The sequence below is a fragment of the Colobus angolensis genome, unplaced genomic scaffold (genome assembly GCF_000951035.1).
Source record: "Colobus angolensis palliatus isolate OR3802 unplaced genomic scaffold, Cang.pa_1.0 Scaffold129, whole genome shotgun sequence".
Lineage (NCBI taxonomy): Eukaryota > Metazoa > Chordata > Mammalia > Primates > Cercopithecidae > Colobus > Colobus angolensis.
Genome location: NW_012114141.1, coordinates 2,411,708 through 2,426,298, shown reverse-complemented (window position 1 = coordinate 2,426,298; position 14,591 = coordinate 2,411,708). Strand labels below are relative to the sequence as shown.

At 42.3% G+C, this 14,591-nt stretch overlaps 2 protein-coding genes across 4 annotated transcripts in view; one reads left to right on the top strand and one right to left on the bottom strand.

Moving 5' to 3' along the window:
* The window catches only part of EAF1 (ELL associated factor 1), a 14,130-nt gene extending 4,032 nt beyond the window's left edge, over window positions 1–10,098 (bottom strand). Inside the window, exons 1-5 of the mRNA XM_011933688.1 lie at window positions 9,252–10,098; window positions 7,122–7,216; window positions 4,927–5,063; window positions 2,617–2,807; window positions 543–776 (exon numbers count right to left, since the gene is read on the bottom strand). Coding sequence (XP_011789078.1) covers window positions 543–776; window positions 2,617–2,807; window positions 4,927–5,063; window positions 7,122–7,216; window positions 9,252–9,621 — 1,027 coding nt within the window. The 5' untranslated portion in view covers window positions 9,622–10,098. The remainder of the gene's footprint in view (window positions 1–542; window positions 777–2,616; window positions 2,808–4,926; window positions 5,064–7,121; window positions 7,217–9,251) is intronic.
* METTL6 (methyltransferase like 6) overlaps window positions 9,587–14,591 on the top strand; it is a 41,953-nt gene continuing 36,948 nt past the window's right edge. The window contains exons 1-3 of one of the 3 annotated variants that reach the window (XM_011933689.1): window positions 9,587–9,721; window positions 10,502–10,850; window positions 12,058–12,192. In XM_011933689.1, the coding sequence (XP_011789079.1) occupies window positions 10,626–10,850; window positions 12,058–12,192 (360 nt within the window). In that variant the 5' untranslated portion in view covers window positions 9,587–9,721; window positions 10,502–10,625. Of the gene's footprint in view, window positions 9,750–10,501; window positions 10,851–12,057; window positions 12,193–14,591 lie in introns of all 3 variants that reach the window. The other 2 variants (XM_011933691.1, XM_011933690.1) reach the window with 2 other exon arrangements.

The window sequence follows — 14,591 nt, the reverse complement described above, 5'->3', positions numbered from 1 at the left end:
GAGACCAGCCTGGCCAACATGGCAAAACCCCATCTCTACTAAAAATACAAAAATTAGCCAGGTGTGGTGGGACATGCTTGTAATCCCAGCTACTTGGGAGGCTGAAGCAGGAGAATCGCTTGAACCCGAGAGGTGGAGGTTGCAGTAAGCCGAGATTGCACCACTGCACTCCAGTCTGGGCGACAGATGAGACTCTGTCTCCAAAAAAAAGAAAAACCAACGGGCAGAGAGCAGTATGGTAGCAGGTAGCTCCCTGAAAGCCTGGTATAAAAGCAAAAACGCCTACCTGTTCATGTTTTAGTGTTTTCCAGAATTCACACACACTGGTATGAGCCAGTAGGGAATAGAAATAGAAAGAACAGATTTTTCATCTCATTTCCCTTTTTTACTGTTTAGTAACTCACACCTTTCTGCTCCAAATTATTTTTAACAAGATCCTCTCCTATGCCTTAAACATCTTTAGGTTTGTAAGTTCTGGCATAGGATAAATAGAAGCTGCACCTATGGCCCTCTCTCAGCCATAAAAGGGGGCACACACTTACTGAGGGTGTTCATGAGCTGGTTGCTTCCTTGTGGCCGGCTGGTTCCGTTGGCAACGGCAGGCCTACTGTTGTAGGGCTGCTGGTGTGAAGGTTGCGGAGGAGAGGCTGGGCCATTGTCCTCGCCTCCACTGCTGGAGCTGTCGTCATCACTTCCCGAAGAGCTCTCAGAGTCTGAAGAGCTGCTCCCACTGCTGCTGCTCATCTGTTCAATAATGTCAACTTCAGCCCTTAGCTCTGGAATAAATGATATGATGTGGATCAGCACAGCAGCCGTTTTCAAGGCAGTGCATTGGAGCTTCTATAAATAGTAAATCAGCAAAACCAATAGCAATAAGAAATAATTTAAAACAAAGTCCTACTTCTCAATTCCTTAAAAAACGTACAAACAAAATTACCAAAACCAAAACACAACCTGTTTCCAGAGACACAATGGAAACATTAAATTCACTCAAAATAAACAAAAAGCAAGACTGTTTGAGAATAATGGCTGTTCTATGTAAGAAATGAATTAAGTCCATTTGCCTTTATCTACTAAAAGGAAAATTATGAATATTATGAACTATGGGATAAAACTGTAATTCCCACATAAGAGAAGACAAATACTACGCAAAGTGGTTGAAAAATATTTGACTAGGAGTTGAAAGGTCTGAGTGCTTGTTTTGGATTTACCTCTAACCAGCAGTGACACCCAGGTAGAAGTCAATGAATTTTCCAAGCCACTCTGGAAAAATGAAAGCCAGACAGCCTCTAAGGTCCTTTCCAGCTCTCATGTCCCATAAATAAATGGAGGCTTACAGGAAGAACCACGGTGACTAAAGAAAAATAGTAAAACAACATTCTTCCTCTTCACATATCTGACTGACAGCCATGCCTGTCAGGTACTGCATTTTTTACAGATATAAACTAGGGAAGGAAAAACAAGCCTTACCTAACCATTTCAATGTTAACTAACCATTTCAAAAAAGGTGCCAGATTTTCCTGTCCAAGCACACACACCATGTGGCCTTAAATGGCTATGGCTCCTTTAAGCATAATTGGCAACAACTAACCACTCATGCTCTGATTCCTATTCACCTAAGTGAAAACTTCTGTAGCAGCATTCCAGTATCCATGAGGAAAAAAAAAAAAAACAAGGGACAAAACAACTGTGCACAATGCAGAGTGATGTCTGCAGCCATTCTATAGGGTAGAAAAGGCAAACTTCCCAAGGACAACTCTTTACCTTTCCCTACTATTATTAGGGATTTAGTTGTTTTATAAAACTTATAAATATGAAATATGACACTTGGCCTCACAACTTCTAAAGAGTCTGGAGGACTAAAAGCATTCATCGTGTGAAGGAGAAAGCCAAGGTAAGCTTCTTTGTCTCAGGTTTGCAGTGGAGAGACCCAGACCAGACCTTTAAGTCTTTCTAGGAGAGTATCTGTTTCTATTGGTCCTCATGGCCTCTTTCATGTTTACATACTTCGTGTTAGCACAGAACATTTGCTTATGGTATTTCAAACGGCACTTTAATCCTTGTTTTTTCCCCAAAAAAGAGATGTTATTGCCCAGACTGGAGTTCAGTAGCTACCAACAGGTATGATCATAGCACGCGGTAGCCTCGAACTCCCAATTTCAAGCGATCTTCCAGTCTCACAGTAGCTGAAACTACAAGTGTGCAGCACCACGGTCAGCTCCTCCAGCCTCTATACTAATGTAGAGCTCAGAAATGTTGCCACCTACGCTTAGTTTTCACCTCCAACACCTAGAATCCTTTCTTTCTCCGGAGCCTTGGATATGCCATATGGAGCTTTAGATGGAAGTCATGCTTGTTTAAATCCCAGGCCTCTAAGCAGAATGCTACCAAGATAGCCACAAACTCAAGTCACTATTCCAGGACTCACCCTTGTCAAATGAGATAAATAGTAGAAGCCCCCACCCTCCCCATCTCTGAACAGTGAGCTCTGCAGACATTTTTTTGATGGCATTGAATGCCCCAGCCACCGTATCAATACAGCAGCCACGTGATCTCTACAAGAAAATCAACACTCGACTCCAAGTTGCTATCATGGATCCAGAAAACATTCTCTACCTCTTTTGATGTCATCCAACTGAGGTTCAGGTGAGGGGTTATCTTTCAAGGGAGAAGTTTTGGGTCCAACTGGAGGCTTCGTTGGAGCTCTGAATGGCATAGGTGGTGGAGGTGGTGGTGGCTGTGACGTCTGTGGAGGACGAGTGGGCTGCTGTTCCATTCGGGCCTGGATTTTACTGCTGCCCTCAGCTCTGAAAGGAGATACAGACATTAAATTAGAAGGGCAAAAACAGTGGTTCTCAAATTTGTCCAGGTGACTGAAAACTCGTAAGTCTCTGTAGAACCCCATACTCTTTCCAGGCCACTTCAAAATACTGATATTTGCAATTTTATCATGTGAGCTACTCATTCAACATTTGAGTGTCTACTGTAATCCAGTACTGTGTTATGTATCAGAGATAGATGAATAGAATATTTACTGCCCTCGATGAGCTCAAATGTATAGCAAACAAATGTAGGATACAATGCAACTGTGAGAATCCATTTTACTAGCAGAAAATACATTCACAGCATCCCTTAACAATGAGGGTAAGTTCTGAGAATTGCATCATGAGGTGATTTCATCCTGCGAACAGCAGAGTGTACTTACACAAATCTAGATAGTGTATTATATATGGGTTTTCCCATGAAAACCCAAATGTCCCACCACCATTACTGAGTATCAATCATTTCCCCTACTTGATCTGCAATGCCAATATCAAGTGCCATATATCAGGTTTCCATACATGCTCCATTAGAATCTTAAGGGACCACTGTCATATATGGAGGTCACTATTGACTGAAACATCATTATGTAGTTATAATCATGAGTGCATGAGCTCCTAAATAAAGCAGCTCTTAAAATACTGCCCAGCTTGCAAATTTTCCATTATCTATATACTGCTTGCTCATTTCATCACATGCCAGCTCTTGCTCACAGACAAGCAGAATTCCACCCCAAGCTGAGAATATTCTATCAGTTAACAATTTCTTTTGTAAATGGACTAGCCTGGTGCTTCTAAAACTTCTTATATGCACAAATCACCTGGTGATCTCTGCAGATTCAGATCTAATAGGTGTTGAGATTCTGCATATCATCTAGGTGATATGATACTGTTAGTTCCCGTATCACACTGAGTAGTAAGGGAATATAACATAACCATCAGATATTGGAGAAATAACAGTAGTACCTGGTTCACTGTAGGTAATGAATACAAATAAATAGAGTGGCAGGACAGGAGCAAGGGATTCTGCAACATACTCTCTGGGGTAGGTCAAGCTTTGTAACCCTCAGTCTCCGTATCTTTTTTTTTTTAAAGATAATAATAGCACCTTTCGTACTTGCTTTGGCAGCACATATACTAAAATTGGAACAATTCAGAGAAGATTAGCAGGGCCCCTGCGTAAGGATGACACACAAATTCATGAAGCATTCCGTATTTTTAACAAAAGAAGTAAAACAAAATAATAATAATAATAGCACCTTTCTAAAAATTACTTGTTAGATAAAACAATGCATATAAAGCATCTAGCAGAGTGCCTGGGACATGATACTCCCTCAATAAATGGTACCTATATTTATTTTCTGAGGAATAAGTGAATGAAAAAAATGGCTTAATGAAGCATAAACAAAAAACATCAGGTAGTTACAATCTTTACAATTTAATTACTGTATAATAATAATTACTGTATTGTAAGTGAGCTATGATCATGCCACTGCACTCCAGCCTGGGTGACAGAGCAAGAGACCTCGACTCTTAACAAACAAACAAACAAAAAACTGTATTATATGGTAACAAATAGAACCACTAGGTTATTTCTATTTATAGAATGAATTTTTGTTTTCAAATAAACTCTTTAACTGGCTTCATTTTAGACATGTAATAACTGTTGAATTAAAGAGTTCACTATATTTAAAAATAGGCAAAGTTTTATTTTGGTACTACAGTGATCTCAAATGTATCTTGTAAAAAAATTAATGTTTTCACTCCAATTAAGTATAGTATATATTATTACTTCATAATTATAAGTTTATAAGTTATCTTATCCCTTAGGTGGTACTGTAGCAATCACGAGATTAACAAAATTGGCTTAATTATAAAGTATATCCCTTTCTCTAATAGTTCCCATGTTTTAGGTCTTAAAAACATTATTTCTTTTTATTGCATTTGAGCAAGACATATTTTCCTGATTTGTCTGAGAAGACGCAGGTAGAGTTAAGACTACTGATAGAACACTATGAGCAAGCAGATGTTCACAACCTTATAAAAACTGAATAGATAACAGAGGTTTGGAAACATGATATAAACCTGCACCTGGCTATTCACATACCTTGTTTTCTTCACCTGAATGCTGCTACTGAGTTTTTCCAGCACATATTCACCAGTGTCATGATTAATAATGAGCACACAGTCTTTCTGGTAAGGCCGTTTGTTCCCCTTGAACACAGTCATGGGTGGTGTGGATCCCTATTTGCCACAAAAGTATAAGATGATCAAACTAAACATACCAGTCATGAATATCAGCTGAATTTATAGATGACTCTAACCTGATGAAATATTTAATCAGAGCTATTCAAAAAGAATAGGTTGAACTGATTTCTATTTTTAACTCCTGGTTTCCCAGGCAAAACTAAAGGAGAAATAATATAGCAAGCATCTGTGAATGTGCAACGCATTCTAAGTAATCAAAAAGGTAGTACAAAAATTTTAAATTACTATATACATTCCGAGAGAGAAAAATTAATTAACCATTACTTGCATTATACTAAGCAGAGTTATCACTCTGTATAGTAAAACTGTGAGTGATCTCTTTACTTCTTTGTCATTAGAGAGACCAGGGTTTCCCCTTCTCATGTCAAGCAACCAACAGAGCGTTCTCCAAGAGAAGATCATTATCCTGGTTGGCTCAGAATAAATAAATTATGTCACTCATCTGCCTAAGCCTTTCAGTCACTCCTCAATTGCTCTCAAGTCAAAGGATACAATCTTTAAACTAGCCACTTGGCCTTGCACTACCCGGCCCTTCCCTGGCTCTCCACCTCACCCTGCGGCATACTCCCCTGCACACGTGCTTCAGAGCAGAAGGCAACTGGCTTCTCTCTGATCCTCAAGCTCTCTCCTGCCTCCGGGCTTTAACAAGGCTTCCGGCCGGCTATCTCCTGCCCTCTCTCTTTAAATGACCAAATCTCCAGATCTGCTCACAGCTTAATTCCTTAAGGAAGCCTTCCTGATTTTGTAGAATAACAGCTATATTTTCTTGTGTTTATTTAAACTCCAGACCATAAGCTCCATAGGGGCAAGAAATGTGCTTGTTTTGTCCAAGGTTGTATTCTTCATGCCTAGTAACGGGCCAGTGTGTGGGAGGCGTTTGATTAATATTTGTTGAATATAGTACTTAATACCTTGCTTAGAATCAAAAAAACCGCTTGGCTCTTTGACTCTTTATTTATATAGTAAAAATATAGAGCCTAGAAAGGACTTTAGGGACCATTTATCTAAGCCTTTCATTTTACATATGGGAAACTAAGGTCCAAAGGGAGATGATGTAACTTGCCAAAGGCAACAAGTAATCAAACAGCAGTTTGAACAGGCAATTTTTCCTCAGCACAAAGCTTTCCAGATCTCTCTGTCCAGAGACTTTTCATTCTGTCACCAGCTACCAAGAACTTATGTTCCAGAACAGGGGTGTGACATGCAATAAAACATGTTCGCTAAGAGCATCATGTGACCCTTTGGTGCTTTGTCATTAGTGCTGCCTTGGGTAGGGCTTCACAAAAGTCTTTCTCTGCAAGGGTTCTTAATCCAGCTTTCAATTTAGTTCTTATCCCTAAATCAGCTGAATGTGTCAATCTCTGGCTCTTGCCTGCCTTAACTCCTGGCTTGGTTGCCTCACACTCCTGAGCTGTTGTGGCCATATAATCAGCAGGGCACCTAAGGCTTTTCTCTCTGAAGTTGCTTGGGAGAAAAGCTGTATCTAAAAGAGGGGCTAGGTGTCCAGACAGGAACCTTGTCTACTTAGTGGCAGATAGGGGAAAAGGAAGATTGGGGAAAATGACGAATAATCTTTTTTTTTGAGAGGGAGTCTCACTCCGTCGCCCAGGCTGGAGTGCAGTGGCGTGATCTTGGCTTACTGCAACCTCTACCTCCCAGCTCAAGTGATCCTCCCACCTCAGCTTCCCAAGCAGCTGGGACTACAGACATGCGCCATCACCCCCAGCTAATCTTTTGTATTTTTGGTACAGACGGGGTTTCACCATGTTGCCCAGGCTGGTCTTGAACTCCTGAACTCAAGCTGTCTACCCACTTCCACCTCCCAAAGTGCTAAGATTACAAGAATTATTTTTAAATCAAGCACCTGCCTAGCATGAAGTCCACCCCACCCCACTCCCCAAAATTCCTTTTTTCCTTATGTTGCCACTTTAGAAATCTAAACATTTTTAAAAGTAGGAAGTTTAAATTGCAATAACATAAAAGATGAAGATTCATTGTGATCCTACATTTAAAAAAACAATGAAATAAACTCACAGGGATATGTGGCAGTGTAATTGTGACTTCATCTCCTTTGCCAACTTGAAGCTCTCCTTCACAGGAAGTGTCTATAGATGCTGGTTTAAAATCATCTAAAGGGAAAGGAAAGAAAACACTTACCCACCAGGTTACTTATAATAAGGGCCTCCTAGACACCTCCATTTAAGAATTAAATTTGTTATTACTCAGATGAATGAAAAATAAAAATAATTCAGAATTCTTAAAAACTGGTTTCATTATGGAAAACTTCAGATATACAAAAAGTAGAGAAAATCGTACAATGAGCCCTGGTGTACCATTATCTAGTTTCTATTATTACCAACTCAGGGACAATCCTGTTTCATCTACACCTCTACAAACTTTTCCTCTGACCCCCTTTGGATTATTCTAGGGGGAAAAAAGAATTTACAGGCCATTTTATTAAACAAAGATATTCCCTTCTCCCAAGGGAGAGATGAAGATTAAGATCTCATCATCCATAATAAGTTGCTTTTTTAGGGTTGTGAGGATCAAAAGTAACAGCATATGAAAAAGATCCTGTGACCGTAAACTCTATGAAATATGAAAGGCCACAGCATCATCAAAAGCTGATTTCACTCTGCATAGAAACTGTCAAAATTAGGATTTGCCATACTCAAGTTCCATAGCTGTTTTTTTCTTTCTTTTTTTTTTTAAAATAGTGATGGGGTGTCACTACGCTGCCCAGGCTGGTCTCAAACTCCTGGGCTCAAGCTATCTGCCCGCCTTGGCCTCCCAAAGTACTGGGATTATAGTGTCAGCCACCACTCTCAGCCAGTTCTGCGGCTTTAACCAAGACACTTCTGTAGATGTTCATAGCAGACAACTTAACTGTATCTCCACAAGTTATCCTGCTCGTGTTTCTAAACTGCAGTTAGAGTACAACATGAATAGCCATCTTAATTCACATTCACATCTGCCTCAAACTGCAGGGCAGGTGCACACATGAACTGTATGATTTAAATTCCACATTGCCCTTCACCAAAAGAGAACATCAACTTAGTAACTTCAACTTCAGGAAATGATGTTCGTATCTCATTCCCAATCTCCTCTCTGAAAGAGCTGGATCTGCTGTCAGTAGGAAGCATAGTAATGGCATGGCAAGTGACTACACAAAGATGGGATTTCATTATCTAAGACACCCTCTTCACATGTGTTGAGTCACATCTATCAGGTCCTCTGACAAAAACAAGTCTTAACAACAGCGTTAGCGCCACGGAAACCAGAAGTTCATGAATCACGGAGGATGCTCTGTCAGCCAATTCCTAACTGCCAAACCTTCACCCAGGACATAGGGTGGAAGTGCACTCTCAACAGAGTCTATAATCATGTAGAAAAAGGTCCGGCATAATGACTATTTCGACATTCCTTACGCCTGCTCTCTTCTGCTTCCAAACATAGACCAATCTTTAACCTATCCCAGGCTCACGAACTCTGATTTGACTCTTTACCCACAAGGAACTTGGTCTGGAGGAAAAGCCCGGATGGTATAGGTGACCTCAAAAGACATCCAAGTCAAATGAAGCACAGAAAGGAGATGGAAGAAAACTCTGCGGCGCAGAGCGGATGCCAATTCTTTGGCTGTAAAGGGGACAAAGCGCAGTATCTGGGAGTCCAGAACCAAGTCGGAGGAAGAAAGCAGGGAAGAGAAGGGGTTCGGAGGGAGTGGATGAGGGTAGTAACAAACAAGAAGCTTCTTTTAACTGTGGGGAACCCTGATGGGAGCATTGGAAAGGGGAGGGGTTTCGAGGAAGAAGTGGACCCGGATAAGAGGGGGTAGGTTTGCCTTGGGGGCGGGAGGTTTGCCTTAGGGGCGACGTGGGGGGCGGGGAGGGATGGAAACAAGAAGAGACCAAAGACTTTCGGAACTAGTGTTTGAGACTATAAAGTAGAAGAACAGTAGGGAGTGACGAAGATTTGGGAGAAATAATCTGGGTAAAAGAAGGGCCAACTCGAGGTCCCAAAGGATTGGGGGGGTTCGAGAGAAAGTAACTGACGCTGGCAGGGGGTTCCCTGGAATCTGAAGGGCCGAGGGAAGAAAGGAAGGAGTCAAGGTTGACATGTGGCGGCTGGAGCGGCCGAAGGGAACCGTGGGGAGCGCTGACTTACAACGAATAGTGTGAAAGGAGGCCCGCGGTCGCTTCTCGAAGCTCTCCCCGAGTCTCAGGCAATGTTCCTCGCGGTCCAGCAGCGGGTTCGCGGTCCCATTCATGGCCCCACACCGGCCTCGCACCCAGATCGGCGCTCTCCTGGCGCAGCCGCGATCGGAGCTTCCGGCGCTGGCGTCTGGGAGGACTATGCTCCCGGGACACCACTCTAGGGGGGAAGGAGAGCAAAGTCTGCACCCACCCGGGTCCAGAAGCAAGTCCTGTTCTCTGCGTCGGGGTAAGGGAAGAATCTGAAGAGGCAAGGCCGCGGGACTTCCGGCGTCGGGTAGGAACTTCCGGGTTCCTAGCGGAAGTGGCGGGGGAGGTGCCATGGCAAAAGAACTCCCGGAGAATCCCAATTCGTGATCCTCAGAATTGGCTCAGGGTTGTTTGGCCCATATTCTGCCTCCGAGATCTGGGGCTGGCTGTGGGGTGAGTGCGCCTGGCCCTACCCCTACAGGTGAATTTAGGAACTGATGATGGTGATCCCTGAGCGTGGCTCGCTAGATTAACGCGGGTCGGCTAGCTATCATGGACGCCCTCCTCAGGGTCCAGGGGCCCATGCGGCCTAGTCTATCCTGAGTGTCCTGAGATAGATCCTCGGAACCTCAGCCACGCGTCACTGGGTCTCTTTCTCCACTTTGCGCGGTGATGGCGGTGCGAGGGCTTCAGTCCCTGGAAAGTGACGTTCCCTCTGGTTCCTACGACAGCCTCTTGTGAGTGCGAACAGGAAGTGAGCCCACCCAGGCTTAGCTTCATTTCCCCCGAAAAAACGGAGCTTCGACCCTTGGGAAACGGTGACCTCACTTGTATCTGGCAATTGACCACCCGCTTCCAGCTAAGTCCGTTGTGGTTTTAAAGTCACCTCTTTCGCGGGCACCGAAAATTGAGTAATATTTTCTTCGCAAGGTTTCCCAGTCAGTTTGTGAGAGCGTCCTTTTTTTTTTTTTTCTAAACTAAATAGATTTATTGTAATAGTTGACTCATCTGGTTTGAATAAAAGTGTGGTGCATGAGATAGTCCTGGCCACTGAATGAATTTAAGCCCTCTGAAGGTAGGGACTGTGTCTTTGTCTTCTTTGTGACCTCTCATATAGCGGGGAGGATTTTTTTTTGGTACAGTCTGCATCTCATAAACATTTGGTGAATTGAACCTGGCGTCTTGAACCGTTCTAGAACCACTAACCAGAATCTCATTCTTTTGTCTGCGAAGCCCCCTATGCTGTTTGAGGCGTGAAACTCACCTGAGGAAATGCATCTGATCCATTAGCATGGATTCGTATTATTTGGGGATGGAGAATCTTCAGCTGTGTTAAGTGTTACCTTCAGTTTCTGAGATGACGTATTTGCAAAGGAAAGGGCTGCAGGCAAGGGTTCTCAGCGCTGAAGAAGAGGAGAAACTGAAAAGAGACCAAACTTTGGTGTCTGATTTTAAACAGCACAAATTGGAACAAGAGGCTCAGAAAAACTGGGATCTTTTTTACAAAAGAAATAGCACTAATTTCTTCAAAGACAGGCACTGGACCACCAGAGAGTTTGAGGAGCTAAGATCATGTAGAGAGGTAAGCTAATATTACGCCTTATCTGAGCTGTTCTTAATTTAAAATGTGAACAGAGCCGGGTGCGGTGGCTCATGCCTGTAATCCCGTTACCTGGGGAGGCCGAGGCAGGTGGATCACGAGGTCAAGAGATTGAGACCATCCTGGCCAACATGATGAAACCCTGTCTTTACTAAAAATACAAAAATTAGATAGGTGTGGTGGTGCACGCCTATCGTCCCAGCTACTTGGGAGGTTGAGGCAGGAGAATCGCTTGAACCCGGGAGGTGGAGATGGCAGTGAGCCGAGATGGCGCCGCTGCACTCCACCCTGGCCACAGAGCGAGACTCTGTCTAAAAAAAAAAAAAAAAAAAAGGAAAAAAAATATGAAGAGGTGTGCTGTGTGTTGCGTTCCTAGGGAGAGTGCGAAGTAGAGAGTTAAAGAAGCCTATCAAAATGCTTTGCATTTTAGGAGAGAAATGTACTGTTCGGTCTTAATGTCAAAGTTTTAGCAGTTTCTAGTTTGGTTAACATATAGGAAAGAGAACTTTAGTGGACGTTTTCTATTTCTTCAAGCTGATCTGATAGTTGTAAACATTATATATTAAATTCAAGAGCCAGGTATGGTGGCTATCACCAGCTAATCCAGAGGCTGAGGCAGGCGGCTTGTGCCTGTAAATAGCCAACGTGAATTAGCCGTCCAGGCAGCATAGTGAGACCATATGTTCTGAATTTTAAAAAATTTAAACATTAAAAATTTAAAAACCAAAATATAAATTCATAGTGACTTCAGTGACATATTCAAAATAATAATAATAATAGTTCATGTTAGTGAACTGTTTACCATGGCTCTTTTCTACATGTCCTGTCATTTGACCTTTATACTGGCTCTGTGAAGTGTAAGTATTAGTATTGTTCTCATTTGTCCCCAAGGTAAAATTGAGGCACAAAGCTGTTTTAAGTGATTTGCCCGAGGATAGAATGCAGGGGAGTTGAGATTTGAGTGCTGGCAGTTTAATTCCAGAGCCATTGTGCTGTTTTTTTCCACCACACCAAACTGTTAATGTTGGATGACAAATGAAGTACCAGTATTAGCTTTTGCTTATTAGTTCACTTGTTGATCGTCTGCTCCATGGGGTCAGAGACCTTTCATAATCTGGACCTTTTAGTTTGGTTTATTTCTTCATTATGCAAATGTAATGTACTATAACTTTGAGCTATCTTTCCCCAGTTTGAAGATCAAAAGTTAACAATGCTTGAAGCTGGCTGTGGAGTTGGAAACTGTTTATTCCCACTTTTAGAAGAAGATCCGAATATCTTTGCCTATGCCTGTGATTTTTCTCCAAGAGCGGTTGAATATGTTAAGGTTGGTGCACCATCTGCGTATTCTGCTGTGTTTCTGTTTTCTTGCCGATCTTGTTTGATCTGCCTTTTTTACCCGTTTGCCCAATTCTAGTCTTCCCTGGAGCTAACCAGCTATAGTCACCATACATGTAGTTTTCCTGCTTACATACATATACAGTGCATGTAGAAACACAGCTTTATTCAAGAAAAGCAGGAAAAAAGAACATAATATCCATGTAGTTAACATCCATAATTAACATCTTTTGCTTTACAATGACTATTTTAAAGTATATTACAAATGTCAAGACATTTCACTCCTAAATGTTTGCATACATCTCCCCTAAAAAGAAGGCCTTTTTCTACACAACCACAATAAGTTTATCATATTTCACAAAAATAACTATAATCTGGCCTGCCGTGTTGGTTCACACTTGTAATCCCAACAGTTTGGGAAGCTGAGGCTGGTGGATAGCTTGCACCCAGTAGTTCAAGACCAGCCTGGGCAACACGGTGAAACCTTTTCTCTACGAAAAATACAAAAATTAGCTGGGCATGGTGGTGTTTGCCTGTAATCCCAGCTAATTGGGAGGCTGAGGTGGGAAGATCACTTGAGTCAGGGAAGTGGAGGTTGCAGTGAGCAAAGATTACAGCACTGTACTCCAGCCTAGGTGACAGAGCAAGACTATCTTAAAAATAAATAAACAAAATAACTATAATCCCCCAATGTCATTAACATCCATTCCAAATTCAGATTTCCCCAAATAGTTGCCGGTGTCTTTTGATTTTTTACTTTTTTTTAGAGATGGGGTCTTTCTCTGTCACCCAGTCTGAAGTGCACTGGAATGAAAATGGCTCAATGCAGCCTCAACCTCCTGGGCTTAAGCTATTCTTCCACCTCAGCCTCCCAAGTAGCAGAGACTACAGGCGTGTGCCACCATGCCTGGCTAATTTTTTAAATTTTTTGTAGAGATGGGGTCTCACTGTGTTGCCCAGGATGGTCTCGAACTCCTGGGCTCAAGTGATCAACCTGCCTCCCAAAGTGCTGGGATTACAGGTATGAGCCACTGCACCTGACTTCCAGGTGTCTTTTATAGCTGGTTTTGGTTTGAGACATGGTTTCAGTTTGTCACCCAGGCTGGAGTGCAGTGGTACAATCACAACTCACTGCAGCCTTGACCTCCCTGGCTCAAGCAGTCTTCCCATCTCAGTCTCCCGAGTAGCTGGGACTACAGGCATGTGCCACCGTGCCCAGCTAGTGTTTTTTATTTATTTATTTATTTTAGAGATAAGGTCTCACTGTGTTGCCCAGGCTGGTCTCGAACTCCTTGGCTCAAGCAATCCTCCCACCTCAGCCTTCCAAAGTGCTGAGATTACAGGTGCAAGCCATGGCAGATGACTCTGGCTAGTTTTTAAATTTTTGTAGAGATGAGGTTTCCCTATGTTGCCTAGGCTGGTCTCAAACTCCTGGGCTCAAGCAGTCCTACCTCCTCAGCTTCCTAGAGTGTGGGATTACACCCTGCCTATAGCTATTTATAATCCAGTGAAGCACTACCTCTTACACTTATGTCCTTTATTTTTTATTTTATTTTATTTTTTGAGATGGAATCTCGCTCTGTTGCCTAGACTGGAGTGCAGTGGTGCAATCTCAGCTTACTGCAACCTCCACCTCCCGGGTTCAAGTGATTCTCCTGCCTCAGCCTCCTGAGTAGCTAGGATTATAGGTGCCCACCACCACTCCTGGCTAATTTTTGTATTTTTACTAGAGATGGGGTTTCACCATGTTAGCCAGGCTGGTCTCAAACTCCTGGCCTCGAGTGAGCCACCTGCCTTGGCTTCCCAAAGTGCTGGGATTACAGGCATGAGCCAGCACGCCTGGCTCACTTATGTCCTTTAAATCTCCTTAACCTAAAATACCCTTGCCCTACCCCGTACCTCTTTCCCCATTGATGGTAGATGAAGCCCATTTTCTGTAAGTTTCGAAACTGGTCTGATTGTTTCTTTGCATTACTGTTTAGTTTATTCCTTTATGTTCTATGTTATCTGTGAACTAGAAGTTAAATTTAAATCAGGTAAAGTATTTTTGGCAAAAATGCTTTAATAGGTAATGTTATGTCTTGCATATTACATCCTGTCATGAGGCAATAATATCTGGTGATCTTACTGGTTTTGATCGTAGGGTTAAGATAGTAATTACCTAATTCCTCTATTATAAAATTCCCTTTGCCATTAACAAATATGTGGGGAACACTTTGGTGACATTGCAAGTATCTCATTCCCCTTCAGCCTTTCACAGTTTTAGCATTCGTTAGACTTTTTAAAATTTTAACTTATTTTTTTAATTTTTAAAAATTAATCTTATTATTTTTTTAGTTGACACAAGGTCTCACTTTGTCACCCAGGCTGGAGTGCAGTGGTGTATAT